At 38.2% G+C, this 27924-nt stretch overlaps 1 protein-coding gene across 3 annotated transcripts in view; it reads right to left on the bottom strand.

Moving 5' to 3' along the window:
- mtfmt (mitochondrial methionyl-tRNA formyltransferase) overlaps positions 1-27924 on the bottom strand; it is a 157734-nt gene that overhangs the window by 38848 nt on the left and 90962 nt on the right. For 2 of the 3 annotated variants that reach the window (XM_028823100.2, XM_051920233.1), the window contains 2 exons: positions 26129-26204; positions 25745-25836 (listed from right to left, as the gene is read on the bottom strand). The exons of the other annotated variant lie outside the window; for it this stretch is intronic. In XM_028823100.2, the coding sequence (XP_028678933.1) occupies positions 25745-25836; positions 26129-26204 (168 nt within the window). The remainder of the gene's footprint in view (positions 1-25744; positions 25837-26128; positions 26205-27924) is intronic. 3 annotated transcript variants of the gene reach the window in all.

The following is a 27924-nucleotide window of genomic DNA, read 5'->3' as shown; positions in this document are numbered from 1 at the left end:
GTTGAAAACCCTTTGCTGGCAATGACAGCCTGAAGTCTTGAACTCATGGACATCACCAGATGCTGGGTTTCCTCCTTTTGAATGCTCTGCCAGGCCTTTACTGCAGCGGCTTTCAGTTGCTGTTTGTTTGTGGGTCTTTCTGTCTGAAGTTTATTCTTCAACAAGTGAAATGCATGCTCAATTGGGTTAAGATCAGGTGACTGACTTGGCCATTCAAGAATTTTCCACTTCTCTGCTTTAATAAACTCCTGGGTTGCTTTGGCTGTATGTTTTGGGTCATTTTCCATCTGTATCATGAAACACCGCCCAATCAATTTGACTGCATTTAGCTGGATTTGAGCAGACAGTATGTCTCTGAACACCTCAGAATTCATTCGGCTGCTTCTGTCCTGTGTCACATCATCAATAAACACTAGTGTCCCAGTGCCACTGGCAGCCATGCACGCCCAAGCCATCACACTGCCTCCACCGTGTTTTACAGATGATGTGGTATGCTTTGGATAATGAGCTGTTCCATGCCTTCTCCATACTTTTTTCTTGCCATCATTCTGGTAGAGGTTGATCTTGGTTTCATCTGTCCAAAGAATGTTTTTCCAGAACTTTGCTGGCTTTTTTAGATGTTCTTTTGCAAAGTCCAATCTAGCCTTTCTATTCTTGAGGCTTATGAGTGGCTTGCACCTTGCAGTGCACCCTCTGTATTTACTTTCATGCATTGTTCTCTTTATGGTAGACTTGGATATCGATAAGCCTACTCCCTGGAGAGTGTTGTTCACTTGGTTGGCTGTTGTGAAGGGGTTTCTCTTCACCATGGAAATGATTCTGCGATCATCCACCACTGTTGTCTTCCGTGGACATCCAGGTCTTTTTGCGTTGCTGAGTTCACCAGTGCTTGCTTTCTTTCTCAGGATGTACCAAACTGTAGATTTTGCCACTCGTAATATTGTAGCAATTTCTCGGATGGGTTTTTTCTGTTTTCGCAGCTTAAGGATGGCTTCTTTCACCTGCATGGAGAGCTCCTTTGACCGCATGTTGTCTGTTCACGGCAAAATCTTCCACATGCAAGCACCACACCTCAAATCAACTCCAGGCCTTTTATCTGCTTAATTGATAATGACATAATGACGGATTTGCCCACACCTGCCCATGAAATAGCCTTTGAGTCAATTGTCCAATTACTTTTGAGCCCCTGAAATGAAGGGATTGTGTTCAAAAAATGCTTTAGTTGCCTCACATTTTTATGCAATCGTTTTGATCACCCCACTGAATTAAAGCTGAAAGTCTGCAGTTCAACTGCATCTGCGTTGTTTCATTTAAAATTCAATGTGGTAATGTACAGAACCAAAATTAGAAAAAAGTTGTCTCTGTCCAAATATTTATGGACCTAACTGTATGTCCTCAAAACACAACACATTAAAGACTGAACTTCAGCACCATATAGACATGTACTGTATACACAAATTTTCTATACAAAGTCCAAAAGCTGGCACAATTTCTCACAATAATATGAATTTTTAGCAAAGGTGAGAGTTTTTTTTTTAATTTAAAATAACAATTTCGTGAATAGCTGTGCCTTAAAGAAATGCCTCAAATAAAATGTTTTTTCCCCAAACACTTTTGTTTCATATCTCCCCTACTTAAATCTGAATTTCCACTGAATGTATTGCCTCTGTGTCCTCCAGTCACACTAATCACTGACCATAATATTATGCAGACGGGATTATTATACATTGACTGTTTTACGACTGACATCATTTGTATCGGTTCTTTTTCTTGACTATAACAGTTTTTGATGCATATGGGTATCTACTGTATTTTATAACATTTACCAGCATAAGTACTGCTTTAGCTGCTGAGCAACTTGCATTTTGCACCCAGTTCTCATAACAGTTTCTGAAATCTTTATTTCTCTGCGAAATTGTTAGAAATTTTACACAGGTCGCTCCTGGTAAGAATCTGTAAGGGGCGTCTGAAATTCTGACGGTCGTGATATTATGTGACACACGGAGCCATTTCAACTACCCTGCGAAGCTTTACTTTTACTTTCAGTCTGAATAAACAGTGAATAACATCTACCTTTTAAAATCTGGCATTACAAAATCACACAGATTTTAATTTCATTAATTGGTATTTTTTAAGACACATCTTTTCACAATATAATACGACTGTATATTTAAGTTCCTCCAACAATCTTAACAGAATAAAATATCACAAAGACAACATGGTATAGCATCACTGGGTACAGATCTGAGCGGGACACATTCTTCAGGCGGCTCCGTGCTATCAGAGGTGTGGATATGTGGAGAAATTGTCCCTAAAATACGCCCACAGGAACTGTTAGGAGGAATGCACAGGCACAGCACTTAAAAGAGTATGTCGACTGTGTGTCCCCACTGCTAAAGCCCATCGGCCTTTGTGTGTGGCCACCAATGAACCTCAGATGTGCCCACAGAGCCCAGCTGGCCTTGGGTGAGGTGAAGCCAACACAGTGTGTCCGCAGGAATTGCAACAAAGCAGTAGGGGGCGCATGAAGCCATTAAAGACATGTGCGGCATGGAGGAGTGGCCAAGAAAGGCAGTATAGGATTCATCTGCAGAAGAAACTAATTGTTCTTTTCAGGACTACCTACTACCAGCTTTCCGCAGAGTGCTACATTCATTCCTCCATCTCATACACCCTCATGATGTTACAGTATTTTTTGTTGTACATTATTGTAATTAGGAATGTCAATTTACTTGTTATGCAAAAATACAAAGTCAAAAGGAGAAGGAAAAAAAGGCCAGTGCAGTTTACCCCATACCTGATAAATGAACATTGAATAATTCACACAAAAGAAAATTATGATGGCTGCTGTTTTTATTCCTGCTTGCAAGACTTCAGTAATGCAGACTGTGTTAACACTAGAATTACCAGAGCCAACGAAAAAACTCATAAATCCGGCCCACCTTAAATTCCATCACACCTCTCCGTCAGCGTCTTTTGTCCTGTAAATGTGGCAATAAAGACAAGCAGCAAGCAGCCTACTATTCCATCACCCACAGCCGCAGAACGTGCACAAAGTTCTCCCAGCTCATGCCTTGATTATCTGGGAGTGAAGTGCTGGAGTTTTAGAGTGAAAATAATAGATCGTTATTTGGAACGAATGCATTTCATGTGTGTTTCGTTTCTACAATAATCTGTGTAAACACATTGTTAAAACAGAAACGTTTTTCATATTTTAGTAGTAAATGACAAAATGTTGGTATAAACTATATAATGTGTGAAGCCTGAAGTCCAAAGATCAAATAAACACTTTCACAAACGGTTCAAGGACGATACAACAGTTTCCGTGGCGTAGGAGCAAGATCTGCTGACTTGTAATCAAGAGTTCCCGGTTCGATCCCAACTAACTCCTATATTTGCCGTTTTCAGTAGTGAGCTGCTCTTATTGTTAATATTATACAGTACAAACATACATTTGGTTTGCGTCTGTAACAGACGGTGTACATTTATAGTACTTGTAAAAGTTACCTTTCTTTTTCACTTTTATTCTCTCAGTCACGATCACGATACATACTACCACAGAGGGAAGTGTGCGCATTGCAACAGGTACACATGTTGTAAATGTAGGAAGGACGGTCCTTGCGTGTGTGTGTGTGAACTGTTAACATTTGAATTTGATGATAGCATATAGTGCTGAACTGACCTCTCTGTACTATTCTTTCCTCTGCATGTCCTGGAGTACAAAAGAAACAGCACCATACAGCAACATGGAGACTGGCAAGATCGGGGGGGGGGGGGACACACAGTCACTGATTAAAATCGCAAGATGTTATGCGAATGAATATGAATAATATGAATAATGTTGCAACCATACCACAGTGTTTTCCGAAATGTACTATACAGGTCATAAAATGAATAATTCCAAATATCATATACAGTGATCCCTCGCTATATCGCGCTTCGCCTTTCGCGGCTTCACTCCATCGCGGATTTTATATGTAAGCATATTTAAATATATATCGCGGATTTTTTGCTGGTTCGCGGATTTCTGAGGACAATGGGTCTTTTAATTTCTGGTACATGCTTCCTCAGTTGGTTTGCCCAATTGATTTCATACAAGGGACGCTATTGGCAGATGGCTGAGAAGCTACCCAACTTACTTTTCTTTCTCTCTCTCTCTCTCTTGCGCTGACTTTCTCTGATCCTGACGTAGGGGGTGTGAGCAGGGGGGCTGTTCGCACACCTAGACGCTACGGACGCTCGTCTAAAAATGCTGAAAGATTATCTTCACGTTACTACCTTCTGTGTGCACCTGCTTCTTGAAGCGACATGCTGCACGGTGCTTTGCATACTTAAAAGCTCAAAGGGCACGTATTGATTTTTCACTGTTTGTTTTCCTCTGTCTCTCTCTCTCCCTGCTCCTGACGGAGGGGGTGTGAGCTGCCGCCTTCAACAGCTTTGTACCGGTGGTGCTTCGCATACTTAAAAGCCAAACAGCCCTATTGATTTGTTTGGTTTTCTCTCACTTTCTGACATTCAGTGCTCCTGACGCGCACTCCTTTGAAGAGGAAGATATGTTTGCATTCTTTTAATTGTGAGACAGAACTGTCATCTCTGTCTTGTCATGGAGCACAGTTTAAACTTTTGAAAAAGAGACAAATGTTTGTTTGCAGTGTTTGAATAACGTTCCTGTCTCTCTACAACCTCCTGTGTTTCTGCGCAAATCTGTGACTCAAGCATGACAATATAAAAATAACCATATAAACATATGGTTTCTACTTCGCGGATTTTCTTATTTCGCGGGTGGCTCTGGAACGCAACCCTCGCGATGGAGGAGGGATTACTGTATACCTATGTCTCTGTTTTTCATAGACTATAAGGTGCATACTAATTCAGCGTGAGCAGGAACACTCAATAAAACTGAATAAAAAAAATCAAGTGACGGTGAGATACAAAGAAGGCAGATTCGCCAGCATTTGTGTGTCAGCTTTTATCCATCCAGATCAAAGAATGTCCAGTTCAATTGCCTCAAAACACCACTCACATCTACAGTTATTCCCAGTTTCAAATAAAAGCTAACAGCATCAGATCCCTGGGGGAGCGATAGTATGTATCGTGATCGTGACTGAGAGAATAAAAGTGAAAAAAAATGGTAACTTTTACAAGTACTATAAATGTACACCGTCTGTTACAGACGCAAACCAAATGTATGAGTGTACTGTATGATATTAACAATAAGAGCAGCTCACTACTGAAAACGGCAAATACAGGAGTCAGTCGGGATCGAACAGAGGACTCTTGATTACAAGTCAGCAGATCTTACCGCTACGCCACAGAAGCTGTTGTATCGTCCTTGAACCTTTTGTGAAAGTGTTTATTTGATCTTTGGACTTCAGGCTTCACACAGTATATAGCTTATGCCAACATTTTGTCATTTACTACTAAAATATGAAAAACGTTTCTGTTTTAAAGTGTGTTTACACAAATTATTGTAGAAACAGAACACATATGAAATGCATTTGTTCCAAATAATGATCTATTATTTCCACTCTAAAACTCCAGCACTTCACTCCCAGATAATCAAGGCATGAGCTGGGAGAACTTAGTGCACGGTCTGCGGCAGTGGGGGATAGAATAGCAGGCTGCTTGCTGCTTGTTTTTATCGGCACATTTATAGGACAAAAGACGCTGACAGAGAGGTGCGATGGGATTTAAGGTGGGCCGGATTTACGAGTTTTTTCGTAGGCTCTGGTAATTCTAGTGTTAAATGGATGAATAAGAATTAATGCTATGATGATGTCTGATTTCTGGTGTAATGTGAATTACTGGTTAATGTACTTATCAGACTGTTATCCCAGGGAAAACAAAATTATTTGCTGACAGGAAAGCTAACTCTACTGGTTCTAAACGTTTCCTCTCCTGATCCTTGCTCCATTTTTTTTCCCACATACAGTGGAACCTTGGTTCATGAACGTCTTGGTACACGTACAACTCTGTTTACGACCAAAAAGTTAGCCAAACTTTTGGCTCGGTTCACGACCACACACTTGGTATACGAACAAGCCAGTTTCCCTTTCCGTTTGTGCGCGCTGATGATTTCCGCACGTGTTGCATTGTTCTCTGTCAGACGTGCGTGCTTGCACGTGCGTGCGTGCTTTCGCTGTGAACTCTTTGTGCTCTATTTCATTTCCCTTCCGGTTCGTACTCGCTGATTACTGTATTTAAGCACGTGTTCATTGTTCTCAGTCAGACGTGCGTGCTTTACCTGTGAACTCTTTGTGCTCTACAGTATTTCGTGTGCTTTTGCAGTTAACCATGGCTTCTAAGCAAGTGAAGAGTGGTGAGAAGAAAGTTTTGCAGAAAATTGAAATCGAAGTAAAGAAAGAAATTATTGAAAAGTATGAGCGTGCCGTTCGTGTTACTGATCTTGCCGCCGAGTACAAGAAGTCAAAACCTACGATTTCGACTATTCTAAAGCAGAAAGAATCTATTAAAGCAGCTGATGTTGCAAAAGGAGTTACAGCGTTAACCAGGCAGAGGCCTCAAGTGCTGGAAGAGGTGGAAAAACTGTTTACCAGTTTACTCATTTACCAATTTGAGAACCCTCGTGCTTTCAAGCAGCACAATGTAAACAAAGTCAGACTGCCAGTGATGTGGAGGGCAAACACGAAGGGTTGGGTCACAAGGACTTTGTTTTTGGAATGGCTGCACGAGGCTTTCGCTCCCACCAGCTAAACAGCTAAAAACACCAGAAACCCAAGAAATCACAAGAGAGGAAACACCTGAAGGAAAACATCCCTCCAATCACAGAGCCAGACTCTCCCTCAAAACTGTAACCTCCTGTCCACCCATTTTCTCCTCACTTCATGCCAGACCTCGACTCATGCAAGGTTAGTTTTTGTATTACAGATTTTTCAAATGTTCATTTTTCGGTTCGTAGTGTGAATTGTTGCAGTGTTACTTTTCTCTTTTTTCAAATGTTCATTTTTTTTCCCTGTGCTTAAAACTCATTAAAAAAAAGTGCTTATACAGCGATCAGTTGCAAGGCTATAGTGCAAACTCCTGTAAATGTTACTTTCTTGGTTGCTTGTGGTTGGTTTTTAAATAAAGTTCGGATTTGTTCAAATGTTCCTTTTATTCCTCTGTGCTTAAAACTCATTAAATAAAAGTGTTTATACAGCGATCGGTTGCAAGGCTATAGTGCGAACTGCTGCAATGTTACAGAGAGAGAGAGAGAGAGAGAAAGAGCAGGCTCGTGTGCTAATGAGGGGGAGAGAGAGAGAGAGAGACAGAGAGAGAGAGAGAGAGCATGTGCAGCTGAGAGCGAGCGCGCCTGCTCATGCAGCTGAGCAGGGAGCCTGGGTGTTTGCGTCAGTGTTATTCAATGTTTTTACATTAGTTTACTATTACACTGTGCATTCTATGGAGTAATTAACTATATTTGTGCTTAAAAATCTTTAAAAAATATATTTACATACAGTTCGTACGGTCTGGAACGGATTAATTGTATTTACATACAATCCTATGGGGGAAATTGCTTCGGTTCGTGACCAAATCGGTTTACGACCAGAGGTTTGGAACGAATTATGGTCGTGAACTGAGGTCCCACTGTACTTATTACTACCAGGCAACAATGGGTGTAGTTGAAGTTGTCACTCTTAGAAAGAGTGTTGGGGATTTTGTAGACTTTATTTAATGTTCAGAAGAGTGGAAAATTAAATGAAAGTGCAAAACACTGCAATATCAGCTTTTTTAAATTAATTTTTCTTAACTATCAAACCAAAAATTTGATATACAAGTCAAATCCCATTATAGCGAAATACTTTTAGTGGTCTTGGACAAACGCTCATACAACATCATGTTAAACGAATTAAGTTTTAACAAATGTAAATTTTGGTATAACAAACATTTTTTGGGGCAAAAATGGCCACTAAAGATAATAATGTGATGCACAAATACTTATTTTCAGACCTATGCTTTCCATGTGGAGTCTCTGAAAGCATGCAACAGGCTATCTCAAAGAAACAGACAGTCTGTTGTCAAATTTCCGGATTCAGGCAGTCTTGGCAAGAATGCAGGCGTGATATCATACACATAGCCGAATGCGTAACTAGCATCTGTGTGGGTAGTTGTGTAATTTGTAGATACTGTACTTTTTGGGTTTCATAGCAGTTCTCACTGTTTTCTTCGAGATGAACAAAAAAAGTGAGAAATGGTGTCAGATTACATGGAAAGGAAAATTAACAATCCTGGAAAAAGTTGATTATGGGAATAAAGAAAAATGGCGTGGTAAAAGCATTCAGAATCACATTTTCAACGCTGTGACCAGAATGAAAAAAAAATTAGAAGTGCATTTGCATTCTATAAAAAAAAAATTACATATAATGTCTCATTTTTATTATGGATTTTCATACCTGTACTTTATATTTAAAAAAAAAAACTGCATCTAACTTGTCATCTTCAAATAAAATATTTTGTGCAGTTTAAGAAGCACTGTTTATTTATATAGGTATTATCAATTTTGGGTCATAGAGTTGTATGAAAGACAGGAAGGCGAGTCCCGGTTTCCTAGGAAAATGCATGCACTTTATTACTGTATAGAGAAGTCAGGTACAGTCTTAAAACTTCATTCAAAATAGGGGCTATAAGGAGCTGCAACACCGGCAAATGTCCTGCTTTAGCTACCATCTTCAGATTAGAAGAACACCAGTGGCTCAGAATCAGTGCTGTGGTAGATGCAGTCTGGAGAAGAGAGATAAGGAGAGTGCGAGGAAGAGCAGATCAAAGTCTGGTGTTAAATGTTTTAAATATTGTGCAACAAGCACATTATGCAGTAAGCCTTATGCTGCAGAAGACAACAAATTACTTTGCCTTGGTTTACTGTTTACCAGGCACAGCATAGCAGCTACAGAGCTGTCCTTGCGTCATTGCCATTAAAGATGGCAAATCACTGGCAACCCTGGTCACAATAGTACACGCCTTTTCCTCATATTCATTTTAATGAGGTTTTCCGTTATAATTAAATATTTTAATGGTCCCATGAGTTTCGTTATAATGGGATTCCACCTGTATTGCTCAGCTCTATTTTAACAGCATATTTTAAAATGTGGGTCTAGTTTAGTTCATTCTGCTTCCTGAAAAATATGCCTGATACCAGTAACTACAATTGATTCCATGTAAAATATAGGTGTTTTATTCTTAACCTGCTCCTAATGTTATATAAAACTAATAAATGAAAACTAAAACATACTTTGTGTGTTCTAACAGTGACCAATTTGATAGAAAAGAAATATAAAATGCAATGTACAATTCCCGTTAAAATTGTAAGAACCAAATTTACTAATGGCTTAATGATAAAATAATTGACACAGAGAGACTTAAAAATCAACAACACAATGATATACCTTGTGGTCAAATTCTATCATTCCTGCCACTTACCATCCTTGTAGTAATACGTATTAACAGAACAGCAAATTCTACTTTTGATTTTTAACATGCAACTTTTGATGTCCATTAAACCCACACCCAAAAAAAAAAAAAAACATGAAAAACTCATTTATCATATATGTTGAAATCACTCTTAATATAATTAATATATATAGTAGCTACTGATAGACAGTAATCCTAATGCATTTAAACATGCCTGTAAATTATAGAAATTAGATTTAGAATTAATACAGTGGTGTAGCACTGTTGCCACCAGACTGGTGTAGCAATGAAGCAGCTATGTATTTTAAATGAGGGACAATTAGAATCAGGTCAACACCCAAGCCCTACAGAATTTAACAAATATTATATATACAATCGATTCCTCTTAATTGGGACACATTAGAACTAAGACATTTTGTCCCAATTAAGCGGCTGCCCCAATTAAGCGAATTCCACTTAAAATTAAACAATAAATAATTTTCTTTCAATATTTTAATAAAATTATTTAACCCAAATATAAATTATAAGAAAATAATATAAGCTGTGAAGAAAAAATAATAATAACTTCTAAAGTAAAATAGTTAGGTATGTACATACAATTTAATGCTGCAAAAATGCATCATGTGTAGTCTGTAATTTTGTTTTTGTAAGTTTGTACTTTGTCCTTTGCAGTTCGTCTTTTCTGTAATGCCCACTCCTCACGCAGTTGATTTTCTTGTTGTAAGAGACCACTATGGTATATTTTGGTACACCAGTTATCTCAGCGAGCCTACGATGGCTTGTATTAAATGGCTGGCTTTTAATTTTATCCAGCAAAGCAATTTTACTTGAAAGTGTAAAATAATTTCTTGGCATCTTGGCAAGGGTTATAATTTTATAAATAAAATTGACAAAAAATAAGTTTACTTATACGTTACACGTACACGCGAGGTGGTGTAGGGGTAACATGGTTCGGTAGTGGTGACGGTAGACTATTAAGCAGACATGTGCTACTCCACTCTAAGATTGTACTATCTAAACTTATCAGTGCTTCTTCGACGGGCGACGATAGATGAGTGACTTGCAGCACGCGTCTGCTACTGTCCCAATTAAGTGGACTGTTGTCCCAATTAAGCATTTAAATTATATATTAGTTTATTATTTTGGTTTTCATTCCTTGAGATTTGGCCCAAATAAGCGGCTGCCCCAATTAACCGGTGGCCCAATTAAGCGGAATCGACTGTATATATATATATATATATATATATATATATATATTCCTTATTTACAACAATAACTAATTATAAACAGGACAAAGAACGGTGACGACAAAAGTACAAAATGAACACCATGTACCAACGCCCTGACAAAAGTCTTTACGACAGGTGATGAAGGTGGATCTTGAAGTGCACTCAATAGTTAACAGATGGAAAGATGTGGTGGAATACTACCCTTTAGAAAACTGCTTCCCAGAATCAGGATAGAGACCACAGTCCTACCGCCAGAGTCCAGAAGATAAATGTTCTTATGAGGCATGCCTCTTCATAAAGCGCATCAGTGGAGTGGATTGGGGAAAAAAAGAACCCACCATCATCCCTAAATCAGGTGGCCGTGCATAATTCTTCTCTGCTACAAACGTCCAACTGATAAAGAGTTTTAGCTGCTGCTTAAGATAAAGTCGATCGTAAAATGAGAAAATTGAAAAGTCCCCCCAAATCCTTCTCTTCCGGTTTTATGTGTACAGTGCCTAAAAAAAACCCAAACTACAAATCCCACAAGCCACTCTGCATATTTGTTTAAAGACGCAGATCTCATATTTACAAAAAGGAATCTGTGTGACCAGTGTTGTTATTAACATTCAACAAACAACAAAAAGGACATACCTATAAACAAATTAAATCACCTGTGTGACACTGCTACAGTGGTGCGCAATCATATTCAATCCCCTGGAAAGTCATCATAATTTTCTACATGAGAAAAGATTTGTACATCTACTTATCCATTCAGTATTTTAATATGAGCTCTTATGCTGTAACAATATATTTACAAAGTCAAAATAAACCATTTTCCGTAGGTATTTAACACTAGAGTCCCTGAAGCCTACAAAAAAAAGAAGTAATCCCGGGCCACCTTCAATTCCTTCGCACCTCTCCATCAGCATATTTGTTTTGCAAATGTGTCAATCAGCACAAGCAGCAAGCTATCCCATCCCCACCCCATCGATGCAGGTGAAGTTCTCCCAACTCAAGTCTCTTTATCTGGGTGTGAGGTGCCTGGAGTTGTATGTGGTAAATAATATATTGTTATTTGGAATACATACCGTACATTTCATGTGTGTTCCGTGTCTACAACGACTGGGTAAATGTATGGTGACAGGAAATGAAAGGCAACAAACATATACCTAAAACAGCAACTTTCTCCATGTTATAGTAATAATGACATTAAGTGCATAATGTGTGAAGACTATAGTTCAAATATCAAATAAACATGTGCACTTTTGTTCAATAATATAATCAAAGAAAAAAAAATCAGTCAATTTACATGTTGTTCTCAATGAGTTAAAAACACAAGCTCAAATGTCAATCAACAGAAAGTTGATGTCTTCTTGGATGGTGGAGAGGTAAGAACTGCCGTCTTATAACCAAAAGGTTGAAGGTTCGAGTCTGGGTACTTCTCGTTTTGAGTAGTGAGTTGTTATTATTATAATATAATAAAAACATAGATTTGATTTGATTCTGTAACACCCGGTGTAAATTTTTACTACCTGTAAAAGATATCGCTGAAGGAATATAAGCAGACACACAAACACTGGTGAATCAAGTCTTCTTGGTATCTATTTGATTACTTGAATTTTTTGTTATTCAGTTTTATTCTTGAATAAAAGCACACTTGTATTGTTATACCTTTGCAAAAGACTTTGTTTTATATTCCAGTAACCACTTGAATGACATCAAATCTGTCTCTGCCTCCCTCACACATTCATACACGTTATGCCATTTGAACATGAGTTGTCATTTGAAAATGTTTTGTTTTTTTTTTTTTCGATCTTGCCCATACTCCGCGTTATGGTGCATGGTACTGAGAATGCAGACAGACTTCTTCTTTTTGGCCACATACACTGTCAGCATGGCACTGCCAGATCTAAACACTAGCGTTGGGACATGCTCGCATACTAAAGTGACTTTATCTGCAGGTAGAAGTTCTGTCCCATTGTACTTATGGTGCCATGCAGAGCAGAATTGTGTCACGGTGCGGCAGTCTATTAGCCAACTAAAGCGCTGTGAAGAAGCTGACTGTTATGATTTGTCCAGAAACAGCTCCATAAGCTTTATGACCACAAACTCGGAAAGTCTTTCTCCCGTGGAACTACTGGGATCTTTTCCTAAATAAGGAGTGCCATTGCACATGTAGTTTGTCTCCAAATCTCCCGCAATCCAGAACTTGATGCCAAATTTGTCAGGCTTAGTTGAGATACATTGCAAGAAAGGATAACGGACCTTGGTTGGAAACAGTTGCTCATCAACAGTAATATGTTGCCCTGGGTTGTAAGTCAAAACACAGTTTTCAATGAAATTGCAGCAAATCTGTTGTATTTCACATGTTTTACACAGGCGTTCTTGTTGTCAAAGTGCAAATGCTGCATGATAGTCCGATAACGGTCACAAAGCATTGTATCTTTGCTTGCCGATACAACAGGTAGTTCTGAGCAGGCATCAACCACAGCACCAACTGTGGTCATCACTGCTCTTGTGAAAAGAATGGCGATAAACGCCATCAACTCAGAGAGGGAGAGGCAAGTTTGTTGTACCACATAAATGTTACTAACAAAATAAACCTGAATAATAAAAAAAAAAGCAGTAACTTTTACAAGTAGCCAAAATTTACACCGGGTGTTACAGACTCAAATGAAATGCATGTTTTATTATATTATAGTAACAATAATAGTAGCTCACTACTCAAAACAAGAAGTACCTGAACTCAAATCCACGACCATTTGGTTATAAGACAGCAGTTCTTACCTCTGCACCATCCAAGAAGACATCAACTTTCTGTTGAATAACATTTGAGCTTAGGGCTCCAGATTTATATAAACAATAAATTAATTATAAATGACACAAAGGTGACAGCCATTTGACCATAAATAAACATAATTAGGTGCTACTTGTGAGTTCTTTATATCTCTCTGGATATAAAAAGCACCCTCTGTAAGGGCCATAGTCTTTGTTGGACAATCACTGAAAAATTCAGCTGATGTGAGAAACAAATTGTTTGAAATGCACAAGGCAGGAAATAGCTACAAAAAATATCGAAGAGTTTGAATGCATGGTTGGATCCATCATCAGAAAGTGGAAGGTTCAGCACAGCACCCAGACTCTTCCTAGAACAGGCTGTCCCTTAAAACTAAACATCAGAGCAAGACGTCACGTGGTGAGAGAGGCTACTAAAAATCCAACCGTTTACTCTCAGAAGTCTGCAATACTCTTTGGCTGAAACTGGAGTGAAGGTGCATGGGTTCAAATTTCAAGATGTCTCCATAAAACAGGCCTCTGCATGGCATTTTGTACAAAGCAGGAGAAAGACTAGTTAAGATGTGGGAGAATGTTTTATGATCAGATGAGACAAAAATAGAACTTTTTGGCCAAACTTCAAAGAGGTTATGTGTCATGTAAAACTAACACTGCCCATGCCTCAAGAAACACCATACCTATGGCAAAATGTGGTGGTGGCAGCATCATGCTATGGGGATGCTTTCATGTGCTGGGACTGGGAATATTACCAGAGATGAAGGGCCAATGGATGAACGCAAATACCACACAATATTGCAGGAGAACTTGTCCCAGTCTGCTATGAACCTGCAACTTGGGATAAGATTTATTTTTCAACATGAAAAAGCCCCTAAGCATAAGGCCGAAAGTATCCCTGGAATGGATCAAAAACAGAAAGGTAAATGTTTCAGAATGGACAGATCAAAGCCCTGATCTTAACCCTATTTAGAATCTGGCACTATTCGAAAAGTGTGGTCCAACAGTGCTGTTTCAGCAAACTATAATCTCTATAAATTCTGAACAATACTTACACCAAAATAAATTAGGCTGTTATTGCAGCAAAAGGGTTCTCAACCAAGTACTAATGTGTAGGCTTGAAAACATATGCAAAACACATGCAAACAATAACTTTTTGAGCTTTTTTTCTCCAGTCATAGATATGCAGAAAATGGTTTATTTTGACTTTGAAATGTATTATTTACATCATAAGAGTTCACAATAAAAATAATGAATGGACAAATGTGTACAAATCTTTTTTGTGATGCATAAAATGATGACATTCAAGAGATTGAACACTTTTGCAAGCCACTGTAAATACTAAAACTTTTCAAGATTCTTTTTTTTTTTAAATGAAAGTATTCAAAAATCCATCTGGCTTTCACCCATGGCACAGCATAGAAACTGTCTCAAGACTGAAATGGTGGTACACAATAATTTTCTGATTATGTTTGGCTTTTGCTTTTGTTCTGTATACACATTGTATATTTATGTATTTGTCTCCATTAGTGGAGTTTTATTCAATATATTACCTTTTGGTGAAGTTGCATTTCTTATTGGATTCTATCATGGTTGTGTATAACATCGCAAAGTAAATCCGTAGGCTACTTCTAAATTGACAACTCTAAATTTTTCCAGTATCAGTGTGTGTCCAAGTGCTCTGTAATAAACTGGCAACATGTCTATGGCCGTTTCTAATTTTACACTGGCTGTTGCCAAGTTTAGTTGTCTATGAAAGTATGAGTGATTTAGACTTTATTTGCATTTCTTGGGACATTAAATTGTTCCTGCCAGCGAACTGGACAAAGCACTTATCCAATATGGAGGACGGAGATCTGTTATACATGCACATGATTTATATGTTTACGGTTTACTTAACACTAGAATTACCAGAGCCTATTAGCCTCTGATAGTTCTAGTGTTAATAATCAATGTCCAGTTATATTTCTGCAAAACATGTTCACAAATTTTACAATTTATTAAAACATAATGACATCATAAATTTAAGTTTTGTCAGCAGCACTCTTAAATTTAAACATTCCTCTTTTGGATACAGACAATCACTTGACCTAGGAAAGCATATCAGGCTACTCCATTTGTGGCAAAATTTCGGTCAGAACACAGGACAGGAAAGGCTTTTTTATCTCAACAGTCACAGAATATTAAAGACCATGTACTTCTTTCTTATTCTTCTTTACCTATTATGTAGCGCTTGTGCAGTATTCAAACATTTAACTTTCCAGTAAATGAGCTTGGCATCTTAAAAATAACTTAAAGCAACTTGTCCCTTTTGTCAGTCTCTAAATACAATTATAAATCCTAAGATCTGTAGATTAACAATAAGTATATACATTGTGTCAAGTGAGTCACTGCCTTGCACCCAAAAGACAAGGCTGAGTCTAAGGATTTCAGGAAAATCAGCTTTATTCAATCTGAAACAGGAACAACAAATTTATTTATTGCAGTGGGAGCTACCACTGTACTACACACAGACACAGCAAATGGGCAGGGCTGGGGCCCTGTTATAGTGGCCAAGCTATAGTGTTTTCCGCATTAACCATTGGACGACAGACGTGTTGTGCAAGGAGGCAGTGCCATTGCCTCTGTGACGCGGTGAACCTGCGGTTGCCTTGGCAAAGGACAAACAGCCCTCTACAGACTCGTCAATTGTGTTTCAGTGTACCGACCTGTTTGGGGAAGGTCTCAAAATAGTTCAAAAATCACACAACAGCTTGTCATGTGTGGTAAAAAATATCATAACAAGACAAATTAATTAATAGTTGTGAGGTTTGGATTTATATCTTTAAGTAATTATGAACATTTAGCAAAGTTCACTATATAATGTAAAAACATTTCCAGATAACTTAGGGCAGCTGAGATGGGATATAAGCAGACTACACTGGGCTGTCAGCAGGAAACTATATATTTATTTGCTGCAAAAGGATGGCATCTGCCTTCAGCTTCTGTGCTAATAAAGAAAGGAGGTGAAAATGGCAAAGTAAACACGGAATGCTTGACATTAATGATGTACGTGTTTTTGCCAACTGTGTTTAATTATAATTTAGTATGGTTCATTTTGCCCTGTGTCCAGCTAACAACTGGAAGTAGCCAATGATGATAAACTTTGTATAATGTAAGTAATCTAATTTTGTACCTTTTACTTGTGTATAAAAAACACCTCATCTAGCAGAAAAGGTGTGCATCTTGTTACAGAATGCTGTGTGTGTCTAGCTACGGCGTCCTGTAATAAGAGTGCTCCCTCTTCAAAGAGAATAAATGGTTTTGATTTTAAACTTCCTCCTGCCTGTTTTCTCTTAGAGGTTTAAGGTCACCCAGAGGGTAATGGTCATTTCTTCCAAACATGTTACCAACTTCTACAATGCGTCTTCCACTGTAAACAACTCTGATTGGATCAGTCTTTCTAACACCTTGGTCACTCTTTAAAAAAACATTAAGCACAGGTCTTAAAAAGGAAAGTGCTGTGCAAATCTCTAGCTGAGAAAGTCTTTTGTAAATACATATGAGTAGCTCAATTACTGAAATAACTTAATTTTTTTTTTTTTTTTTTTTAAATCGCTGACATTATTGATGTCATAAAATATTTCTTACAGGACTGAAATGATTACAGTAATCCCTCCTCCTTCGCGGGGGTTGCGTTCCAGAGCCACCCGCGAAATAAGAAAATCCGCGAAGTAGAAACCATATGTTTATATGGTTATTTTTATATTGTCATGCTTGGGTCACAGATTTGCGCAGAAACACAGGAGGTTGTAGAGAGACAGGAACGTTATTCAAACACTGCAAACAAACATTTGTCTCTTTTTCAAAAGTTTAAACTGTGCTCCATGACAAGACAGAGATCACAGTTCCGTCTCACAATTAAAAGAATGCAAACATATCTTCCTCTTCAAAGGAGTGCGTGTCAGGAGCAGATCATGTCACAGAGATAGAGAGAGACAAAAGCAAACAAATCAATAGGGCTGTTTGTCTTTTAAGTATGCGAAGCACCGCGGCACAAAGCTGTTGAAGGCGGCAGCTCACACCCCCTCCGTCAGGAGCAGACAAAGAGAGAGAGAGAGAGAGAGAGAGAGAGAGAGAGTTTGTTTTTCAAGCAAAAATCAATACGTGCCTTTCGAGCTTTTAAGTATGCGAAGCACCGTGCAGCATGTCGTTTGAGGAAGCAGCTGCACAAAAGATAGCAACGTGAAGATAATCTTTCAGCATTTTTAGACGAGCGTCCGTATCGTCTAGGTGTGCGAACAGTCCCCCTGCTCAATCCCCCTACGTCAGGATCAGAGAAAGTCAGCGCAAGAGAGACAGAGAAAAGTAAGTTGGGTAGCTTCTCAGCCATCTGCCAATAGCGTCCCTTGTATGAAATCAACTGGGCAAACCAACTGAGGAAGCATGTACCAGAAATTAAAAGACCCATTGTCCGCAGAAACCCGCGAAGCAGCGAAAAATCCGCGATATATATTTAAATATGCTTACATATAAAATCCGCGATGGAGTGAAGCCGCGAAAGGCGAAGCGCGATATAGTGAGGGATTACTGTATATCACAATTTTTGCCATATATATAGATCTGAGATAAAGCAGCAAGTGCATCAACGTCTGAGCAAACGAATGCTAAATGCACAGAGAAAGAGTATGAAAACTATGAATGGTCAAGTCAGGTGTATTCACTGCATGTAATCGTGCAGTGCGCCATTACTAGCATTTCTAAAATCCATTTGTTTATCAATAAATCATATTACAGTGATCCCTCCTCGATCGCGGGGATTGCATTCCAGAGCCCCCCGCGAAAGGTGAAAATCCGCGAAGTAGAAACCATATGTTTATATGGTTATTTTTATATTGTCATGCTTGGGTCACAGATTTGCACAGAAACACAGGAGGTTGTAGAGGGACAGGAACTTTATTCAAACACTGCAAACAAACATTTGTTTCTTTTTCAAAAGTTTAAACGTGCTCCATGACAAGACAGAGATGACAGTTCCGTCTCACAATTAAAAGAATGCAAACATATCTTCCTCTTCAAAGGACTGCGCATCAGGAGCAGAGAATGTCACAGAGAGAGAGAGAGAGAGAAAAGCAAACAATCAGAAATCAATAGGTGCTTTTTGGGCTTTTAAGTATGCGAAGCACCGTGTGGGAAGCATGTTGCTTGACAAAGCAGCTACAAGGAAGGGAGCAATGTGAAGGTAGTCTTTCAGCATTTTTTAGACGAGCGTCCGTATCCTCTAGGGGTGCAAACAGACCCCCTGCTCACACCCCCTCCATCAGGAGCAGAGAATGTCACAGCAAGAGAGAGAGAGAAAAGCAAACAGTCAAAAATCAATAGGGCTGTTTGAGCTTTTAAGTATGCGAAGCACCGTGCGGGAAGCATATCGCGCAACAAAGTAACCACAAGTAAGCCCAGCAAGGAAGGGAGCAATGTTAAGGTAGTCTTTCAGCGTTTTTTAGACGAGCGGCCGTATCCTCTAGGGGTGTGAACAGCCCCTGTGCTCACAACATATTTGAGGAGTTTTATTTAATACGTAATAAGTGCTCTGATTGGGTAGCTTCTCAGCCATCTCCTAATAGCGTTCATTGTATGAAATCAGCTGGGCCAACTGAGGAAGCATGTACCAGAAATTAAAAGACCCATTGTCCACTGAAACCCACGAACCAGCGATCTATATTTAAATATGCTTACATATAAAATCCGCGATAGAGTGAAGCCGCGAAAGTTGAAGCGCGATATAGTGAGGGATTACTGTATTCTGTTTCTTTAAATGAGTGCACTTTGGCTGCCTTGATATAAATCTAACAGGCAGAGACCACCTCTTACTATAGAGAAAGGTAAGGTGTTAGCTAATTATTGAATTATCTGTATTGCCAAAGGAAAAACTGATAATTAATCAAGTTAAATTTATTTAGTTGTCTACAACCCATCATGGTGGAAATAAACCTATTCCCTCTGTCCTACATAAGATCTGAGTCATGTGTTAAGCCTTCTAATCCCCTTAATCTTACTTGGACTGGCATGTGGCTCAGGCTGAACCTCAGCGAAGACCGCCTTGTTAGTTCTGCTTATTAGCTTGTAACCTAGCTCTTCAAATTTGGATTGCAGAACAGACAGCCTGCTCTTATGTATTTAATTTACCCCCAACATGAACAATGACAACTAGATCCATCACCCCTCCAGCCAAGAGCCTATCCACTCTTTAAGGGAGGTTCCCTGCCTGTACACACTAAAGGCAACAAACCATACAAGACTCTGTTCCAGGAGAAAACCTGCATCTCAGTCCCCCTAGTGATTGACTGACCCACTAACAATACTACTCTATTTCTGAGGACTGGTTTTGAGGTGACCCGTAGGGGCTTCCAATACCTACTTATTACCTCAAAGTTATCAGAACCACCATCTAGCTCCACAAGGTCCTGAAAACTGTTGAAAACATCAACCTCTGGTGCTCATGTCCCCAGACAGTGTGCACACCTTGCCTTGTACTTATGACCGTTGCACAACTACAACGTACTTTTACCTCTAAGATTTGGATTCTCCTCCCATAATGCATTTGGGGTGCACACTATCTCACTAAAGAACATTTAGGCAATATCTGCCATTTCTTTACTACAATGAACTGCAGGCTAATCACCTAATCCTCAAGTTTAGCGATATCAAGTTTGAGGAACAGGATCAGCTAGCATTTCCTGCAGATGTAAGAATCCTGGAAGAAGACTTCATCAAAGCCATCTTATAAAAAGTCCAAAATCTTACGTGTCACTTGTAAACCCATTTTATTCAGTAAAACACTCAAGGAAGCCAAATTGCTAACCGTTACTTTAACTGAAAAGTAAGACAAAATACTGGTGTTTATTTTACACTCTGCAATACAGTATTACATAATAAGAAATTTTGCTTAAAGATATTAGTTTTATCAAGGCGTATAACATTTTTTACTTGCTGCTAGGTTTAATACACTCTTCTATGCTAAAAGCAGTTCTGCTTTTTACAATTATCTTGTATAAGTGGACCTTTGATTTAAGCACTTTGTGGCAAAAATCAGTATTGCTGAGCTATTTTCATGGAATATGATTATTTACCTTTAACCCTTAACTACTTATGCTGTACTTGTGGTGTATTTTGTACACCAATCTCAATTACATTTATCCATTGTCCTTACCTACCTACCGGCAGCATCTGCTATCTATTCTCAGCTTGATTCACTACAATTACAGTGTTCCAAAGGTTTCTCTCCAATATGCCCCCAGCCAGTTTTACGAGTGGATGCATAATCGCAAGTTCCATATGGTCCATTTGGTACACCACGCAGGTACTTGCGTATCTATGACATCGATGAGATGTTCTTCTTGTAATGACTTTGTCTGCAAAGAACATTCAACAACTGAAGTGAAATGTGATATACAGTATATGCAAACCTGCAGTGGATGAAAGTGTGATCAGTGATGAATGAGCAATGGAGAAGTAGATCAGGTTTATTTTCAGATAGTCCTAGACTGTGTCATACTATTCAGTAATATGGTTTTAAATTACATTAAAAACATGCACAATTTAAAATTATTGCAATATTTTATATTACAACCTCACAGCGTACATATAAACAGCCATTTTAACACTGTTAAAGTACACCATACAAGTACTTACAGTAAGAGATGAGAAATGGTGTGAGTAGTTAACCTCAAATATTCTTTTTAAAATTGCTGCATAAATCTGAATTGTTTTTAACCTCTATGTTTTAAGCAGTGTGTTCCAACACTGCAAGGTCAAAGAAGATGAAGACAAGAGGTGCACTCCTGTCATTTAAAAAGAATTTCAGCATTTTAAAAACAATTTGCCAAAAAAAGAAAAGGTAATTAAGACATACGGCAGTGGCATCCATCTGCTACAAAACCAGATGACATTTTTATTGTATACATTCAACAGCTTTCCTATTAGGTAAACCAGCTCATTAACACAAATAATCTGATCCTTTAACTGCCGTTGCTACTTCAGAGTTCACTTTTTAACTGCCTGTGTAATATGTTGTAATTTTGATAGATGCAAGTGTGGACTCTGTGCTGTTGGGTGAATTTTCAAGTTTTAATTCTGCAGACATTTCATGAAATTACATCATTGTAGAATGGTTTGGAAAAACTGTGCCAGCATCCAGGACAACAGCAATGGGCAATCATAAGCAACTAATAGATAGCTAGAAAAATCTGTATTAACAAATCAGAGTAAGACTCTTAGTTGCTTGGCAGATTGTGTGTAATTTGGTGCATAACAGCATGAACCCAAATTAGTCTCAACTTGCGTCAAATGTATCAAATTGTGGCGGCAAGGAATAATTTGGGGAATGTTGTCTTGGCGCACATCTGGATATAATAATTAAAGTGGAATGTCCTTTGAACAAAGCCAAGCATTGTTGTTGACCACACAGATATAGTCTACTATAGTGAGAGGGGTCTGTGGCAGTTGTATGTTTAAAAAATTTATGACAGTGGACTCAGGCTCGCAGGTGTGCATAGCAGCATGGCAGAAGAGCTTCGGAGGTTAATGGGATAATGGCTATCAGTGCATTTATGTAGAGTTCAGCTGATTGCCACATTAGAGCTCCAGGGTCTATAATTAGCACTATTAGCTTAAAAGAAGCCTTAAAAGGATAGTGGAGGGGAGGGCCAGTATCAGGACTGAGAAAAAAAAAAAAAGGGGCAGAATCGGGAGTAGGAACCAGCGCAGAGGAGGTGCTGGGTCACGACCCAGCAAAGAAGGAAGCGGACATCGCTCCAAGGGGTAAAATGTTCCCCGCTGAGCACAACTGAGGAGCAGGGAATGATCACACAGGTCTCCTTGAGATCCCAGATACACCAAACAGGGGAGGAAGATGGGGCTTCTGTAGATGCCAACAGAAGCAGCAGGATGTGGTTGTCTGGTTCAGAGGTTCACAGCAGACACCAATGGAGGCAGTCACAATGACAGCCGAAGAAAGGGACAGTAGGTGCTGGTGTCTCGGCCCACTGCAAGATGAGATGGGGTGAACTGGTGAGGCAAGGGAGAAGGATGCACTGAAGTGACAGGATCAGATTGGAAAATAAAAGGAACCTGATGTCTGCATGGTTTTGTGTTTTTTTTTTTTTTTTTAAACGGACTATATATAGATGGTGTTAACCGGGAAAGAACACTGATTTTTGAATTATTTACTTGATTGTTGAAAATAAAAGCACTACCATTTTTTGTCACCTTACTGTTGCTGTCTTAAGTGTCCTCATTACCGGCTCATCTTGAAAAATGAATATCGGCAGTCATGGGTTTAATGGGGTTAAGAGCAGCTACAGCAAATCTGGACCGTCACATCTATCCTTTTTCAAATGGGTGCTTCCAGCAGGATGATACATGATGTCACAAAGCATGCATAATTTCCAACAGTTTCCAAAACAAAATGACAGTGCCCTCAGATTACTCCATTGGCATCTTCAGGACCACTAGACAGTTTTATCTAATAAAAGCAGCCAATGTTCAGAAGTACGCCATACACTAGCCAAAACTTGGACAACTTTGGTTTAACATGCATAGCTGTGAAAGGACAAATTGATCTGACATTCAAAAGAAAAAGAAAAGTGACCTAAAAAATAACCAAAAAATATTTATTTGATATTTTAAGATATGCAAACATACCACATGGTCCCTGTCAAAGGCTTTTTTGAATTTAAGCAGTATCTGACTGATACTTATAAGCTGTATACCAGCAGGAGCCCTTGGAGGCTCGCAGAACCTAACTTAAAATTCTGAAGTGGGGTGAAAGCATTTTAGAAAACATTTGAAACATCAGTCCTCCGCAGTCCTCTCTTTATTGGTTTTAATGCACGACTCAGCATTATGAGACCCTCCTAGAATAGTATCAGCTGTAATGTTGATCAACTTACTTGGTTTGTTGGATTATTCTCTTTACACATTACCCCATAATTTAAAAAATATTGTGAATACATTTTGTGTCAAAATGTTCTGGGTATTGTACTACTGGAAGACAGATTTATATTCCTAAAAAGTTAGACATTGCCTTATCTTTAAACAGTGTCTTTTGTGTTAATTGTTGTAATAGCATTGCAAATAACCAGTTAGGACAGGGAATAATTAGTTTTTTATTGCCTTGACACTGTATATATTTGTATTTACTTTGGGATTTGGAAGTTGTGACTGTATTAAATACTACATTTTCAATAACATATATATACATTTTTGACTGTATTAAATACTACACTTTCAATAACATATATATACGTTTTACATTTACTAAACCTTTATTTTGGTGGGCGGCACGGTGGCGCAGTGGGTAGCGCTGCTGCCTCGCGGTTGGGAGATCTGGGGACCTGGGTTCGATTTCCGGGCCCTCCCTGCGTGGAGTTTGCATGTTCTCCCCGTGTCATTACTTCAAACAGAAGAATACAGTTGTGCACCTGCTAAATACATTATTTCTGACAAGTAGTTTATATGCAGAGGTGGGTAGTAACGAGTTACATTTACTCCGTGACATTTACTTGAGTAACTTTTAAAAAAAATTGTACTTCTAAGAGTAGTTTTACTGTACCATACTTTTTAGTTTTACTTGAGTACATTTGTGAAGAAGAAATGCTACTCTAACTCCGCTACATTGGGCAACACTCGAATTGTTACTTTCCCCCCCCCATTATACAGTATACGCTACATTTTTGCCAGACAAAAGTTGCCAGTGGGTCTACTGCATGACTGTTTCACCAATCAGACGTAGTAACAATAATCACGACTCCATTTCACCAATCAGACATAGCCATGCAGTCACATGACCACACACAAACTTCCTGCATCTACAGCCTATGAGAGACTTTTAGTCATGCGGGGCCTCCTGTTCACTGCAAGAACGTTGAGAGCCAACTCCTGCTGAAGCTTAACCATCACTTCACTGAGTGAAGAACAAGCAGGTTTTAACCAAACATGCACAGACAGGCATGGTAAAGTGAGACTTCTTGTACGTGCACAAGCTGCCTTGTTCTAATGTTATTTTCTATCAGCTGTGCTATTTGGAGGGCAAGAGTGTGATGATGCCGGTCCCCTACAGACACTTTTCTTTTCTTTGATTCCCTCCTTTTTTTTGTGCCGACCCGTATATATACACTCCCGTCCCCATGGGCCTTAATCACACGCCGCAGAAAGCCAATGAAGCAATTGAGAACGATCGCACCCGCACGTGCAGGTATGACTCGCTCCAACTACCTCATTAACTCCCCGCGGTCATGCAAGTGCGCCTATGGAGAGTGACACGGCTTTATGGGTTTGAAACTGGCCTTTTTTTTTTTTTTTGAAGCTGCGGACCCGCTACACCACAAAGTGAATATACAGTATTATACTGTCAGTATACAGTATATCTTGTCACTGTAAGTAGTTTGCACTGTTCAAACATACATGTTACCCATTGTAGGTATTGGCTTCAAAAGCTTTGTTGTGAAAAACTGATATTTGGTACTTTGTGTTATTTGTGCATCTTTATTTTATAAAGATGTTATTTATTTGTACTCATTTTTCATTTTACTATTTGGAAATAGCAGAATTTGCACATTATTTTATATTTTTGTCTTGTCTTATTACAACATTTCTAAAAAATAAACCATTTATTATATTCAAACAGTTACTCGGTACTTGAGTAGACTTTTCACCAAATACTTTTTTACTCTTGAGTAATTTTTTGGATGCCTACTTTTTACTTCTACTTGAGTAATATTATTTTGAATTAACGCTGCTCTTACTTGAGTACAATTTTTGGCTACTCTACCCACCTCTGTTTATATGTCTAGTTAATCACTAATGTCACAGTGACCCAAGTCTCTGCACAAAGGAGAACTATTTTCTTTAGGAAGGTTGTTAAAGTTTATAATTATTTTTGAGTTTATCTTGTGCAATAATTTAACATGGGGTATGTTAAGTGGACAGTCTCTGTTTGATGACAACCCTTCTGTTGCTATTCTCCCCAAGTCACAATTAAAATTAAAGTTCTCATATTTAACGGTTTCAGCTGTTTTCATGAGTGAACCGATGGACAGACGAACATTTCAGTTTACATTTAAGTTAGGTTTATGTATTATTTGATATGCTGCAGTCCTTTATACACAATTAATAAATATGTTTAAGACCATGCATTTTTTAAATAGGAAATGGGGTAAATGCAATTTCTACAGCTACAAATATGTTTAATGACAAAATAACTTACTATATGTAAAATACACTGAGTTGAGTAACAGAACAACTGAAAGCATAAAAGCTCAATGCTTGCAATTATGGGATGAAAAATACCCACTTACTTTGTATCCTATGGCTCTATACAGGCAGTCTATTTGATAGCAGGTCTGCTCTTCCCAATTTATCCAGCTCATAGCAGTATTAATTTTAGGAGCTAAAATTATTGTAGAAAACATTGATCATTCAAAATGTATATTTAAAAATTTCAAATGACAGAATAAGTTAGCTATTGAATTACTCTTTGCTATTACTCATTAAGTATAGTTGTCATTTTTACCTAAATTACATTTTTTGCTGAAGGTAAAGCAAGCTCTCTAATATGAATTTTGAATTGTCTTCCAATCTGATTTATTTATACAAATAAACATTAAAATCTTTAAGATATAACACATTAAATAATGCAAAAACAGTAATTTGAAACATAGCTAGATGCAGACAAGTTTTACCTAAAGTTGCACCATAGTTTGCTTGTTCTTTTTGATTCTGTATCATTTCAGGAAGCGTCTTCAGTGTTGAAATAAGCTATGAGAGACATAAAATTAAAATGATGTGCTTCAGAAAAATATTTATGCAACCCTGACCCACCCACTCTAAAAGTACCAAGATTATTTCACATTTTGAAAATGCAAGGTTTTCCTCACCCAAATGGGTGTGGATGATTAAATGCTCAATTTGTATTATATCTATATGTATATGTGTCTCTGTTCAGGGATTGCATTCTACTCTGTTAACTTTAAATCCTATCACTAAGAAAATATATGTTGTTGTTTAACAATAAGTAATGAAGTGTGTTTCATGTATGTTTAAAAGTTTAATACTAGTTATTTTCTTTAAGTTTTAACCAAATCTGTATCTTTATAGGTATTTATTAAGCATATTATATCTATAAAATATTTGCACAATACCTTGGCGAGCTCTGTAAACCCTCTGTTTCAGTGAAGGACACGTGTGGGCCAGACTGACTGGCAGGATGATGACCAACCTGTTGCTGCATTCAAACGGTGTTATCTTTCACCTTTACGCCTGGTGCAGCTGTGTTGTTCTTAGATGCGAGTGGAAATTTCTTGCGGGGAGGACTTTTGTTCTCTTTCTCCAATGTAGAACCCTCATCCTCATCCGAGTTCACCTCTGTTATAGCACATCTTTATTTGAAAACAACAGTGTCAGATGGGGACGAGCGTGAACGTGACTGAGAGAATAAAACTGAATAAAAAAAAAAAAAAGCTAACCTTTACAAGTACCATAAGTTTACACCAGCTGTTACAGACTCAAATCAAATGAATGTTTTTATTGTACAATAGTAACAATAAGAGCAGCTCACTACTCAAAATGGTAATTCTGGAGTGCGCCCGGATTTAATCCTGCGACCTCTTGATTATGAGTCAGCAGTTCTTACTGCTGTACCACCTAAGCAGTCGTGTCAGCTGTGTACCCTAACCCAATTTCTTTATCTTCAGTCATATTCTTGAATAAAAGCACACTTATTTTGTTATAAGTGCACCTTTTGTGAAAGTGTTTATTTGAAATTTAGACACATTATACACTCCAGGGGTTAGGTGGGTGGGGGTGTGGGAATGGGAAAGCAGGGTGCTTGCTGTTTGTGCTGATCAACACATTTACAAAACAAAAGATGCTGATGGAGAAGTGTGAAAAAATTTAAGGTGGACTGGCATTGCAAGTTCTTTCGTAGGCTTCAGGGATTCTAGTGTTAATGCACTCAACTGAGTTATATGAATTATCACTCTTGTTGTTAATATCAAGGAACATATCTTCTCTAATAAAAAACAACATTACTTTTCATAATCCTCTGACCTTATTGATAAATGCACAGTTAATGAACTGAATTATGAAGCATATAAAACTTCTTAATAAAAGGGTAACAGTTTTAGTCATTCAGATTTATAAAGCAAAACAGAAGAACTCTAACAAACAGGAATTTCAACATCCGTTTTCTTAGGCTGACTTCTAAAACAAATGCTATACAAGGATGTAAATAAAACTTAAAAAAGCAGATTTTCTTAAATGTTTTTCTTTCTTATCAATGTTGTCTAATGTTCATTAATATAGGTAAGTTAAAAATGACTCTTTTTCTCTTTCTAGAGAAAGGTTCACAGGACTTTAACACTAGAATTACCAAAGCCTACAAAAAAACTTGTAATTCTGGCCCACCTTAAATCCATTCGCACCTCTCCGTCATGTGTGTTTTGTTTTGTAAATGTGTCAATAACCACGAGCAGCCTGC

Source organism: Erpetoichthys calabaricus, chromosome 17 (genome assembly GCF_900747795.2).
Source record: "Erpetoichthys calabaricus chromosome 17, fErpCal1.3, whole genome shotgun sequence".
Taxonomy (NCBI): domain Eukaryota; kingdom Metazoa; phylum Chordata; class Cladistia; order Polypteriformes; family Polypteridae; genus Erpetoichthys; species Erpetoichthys calabaricus.
This window is presented reverse-complemented; position numbering and strand designations above follow the sequence as displayed.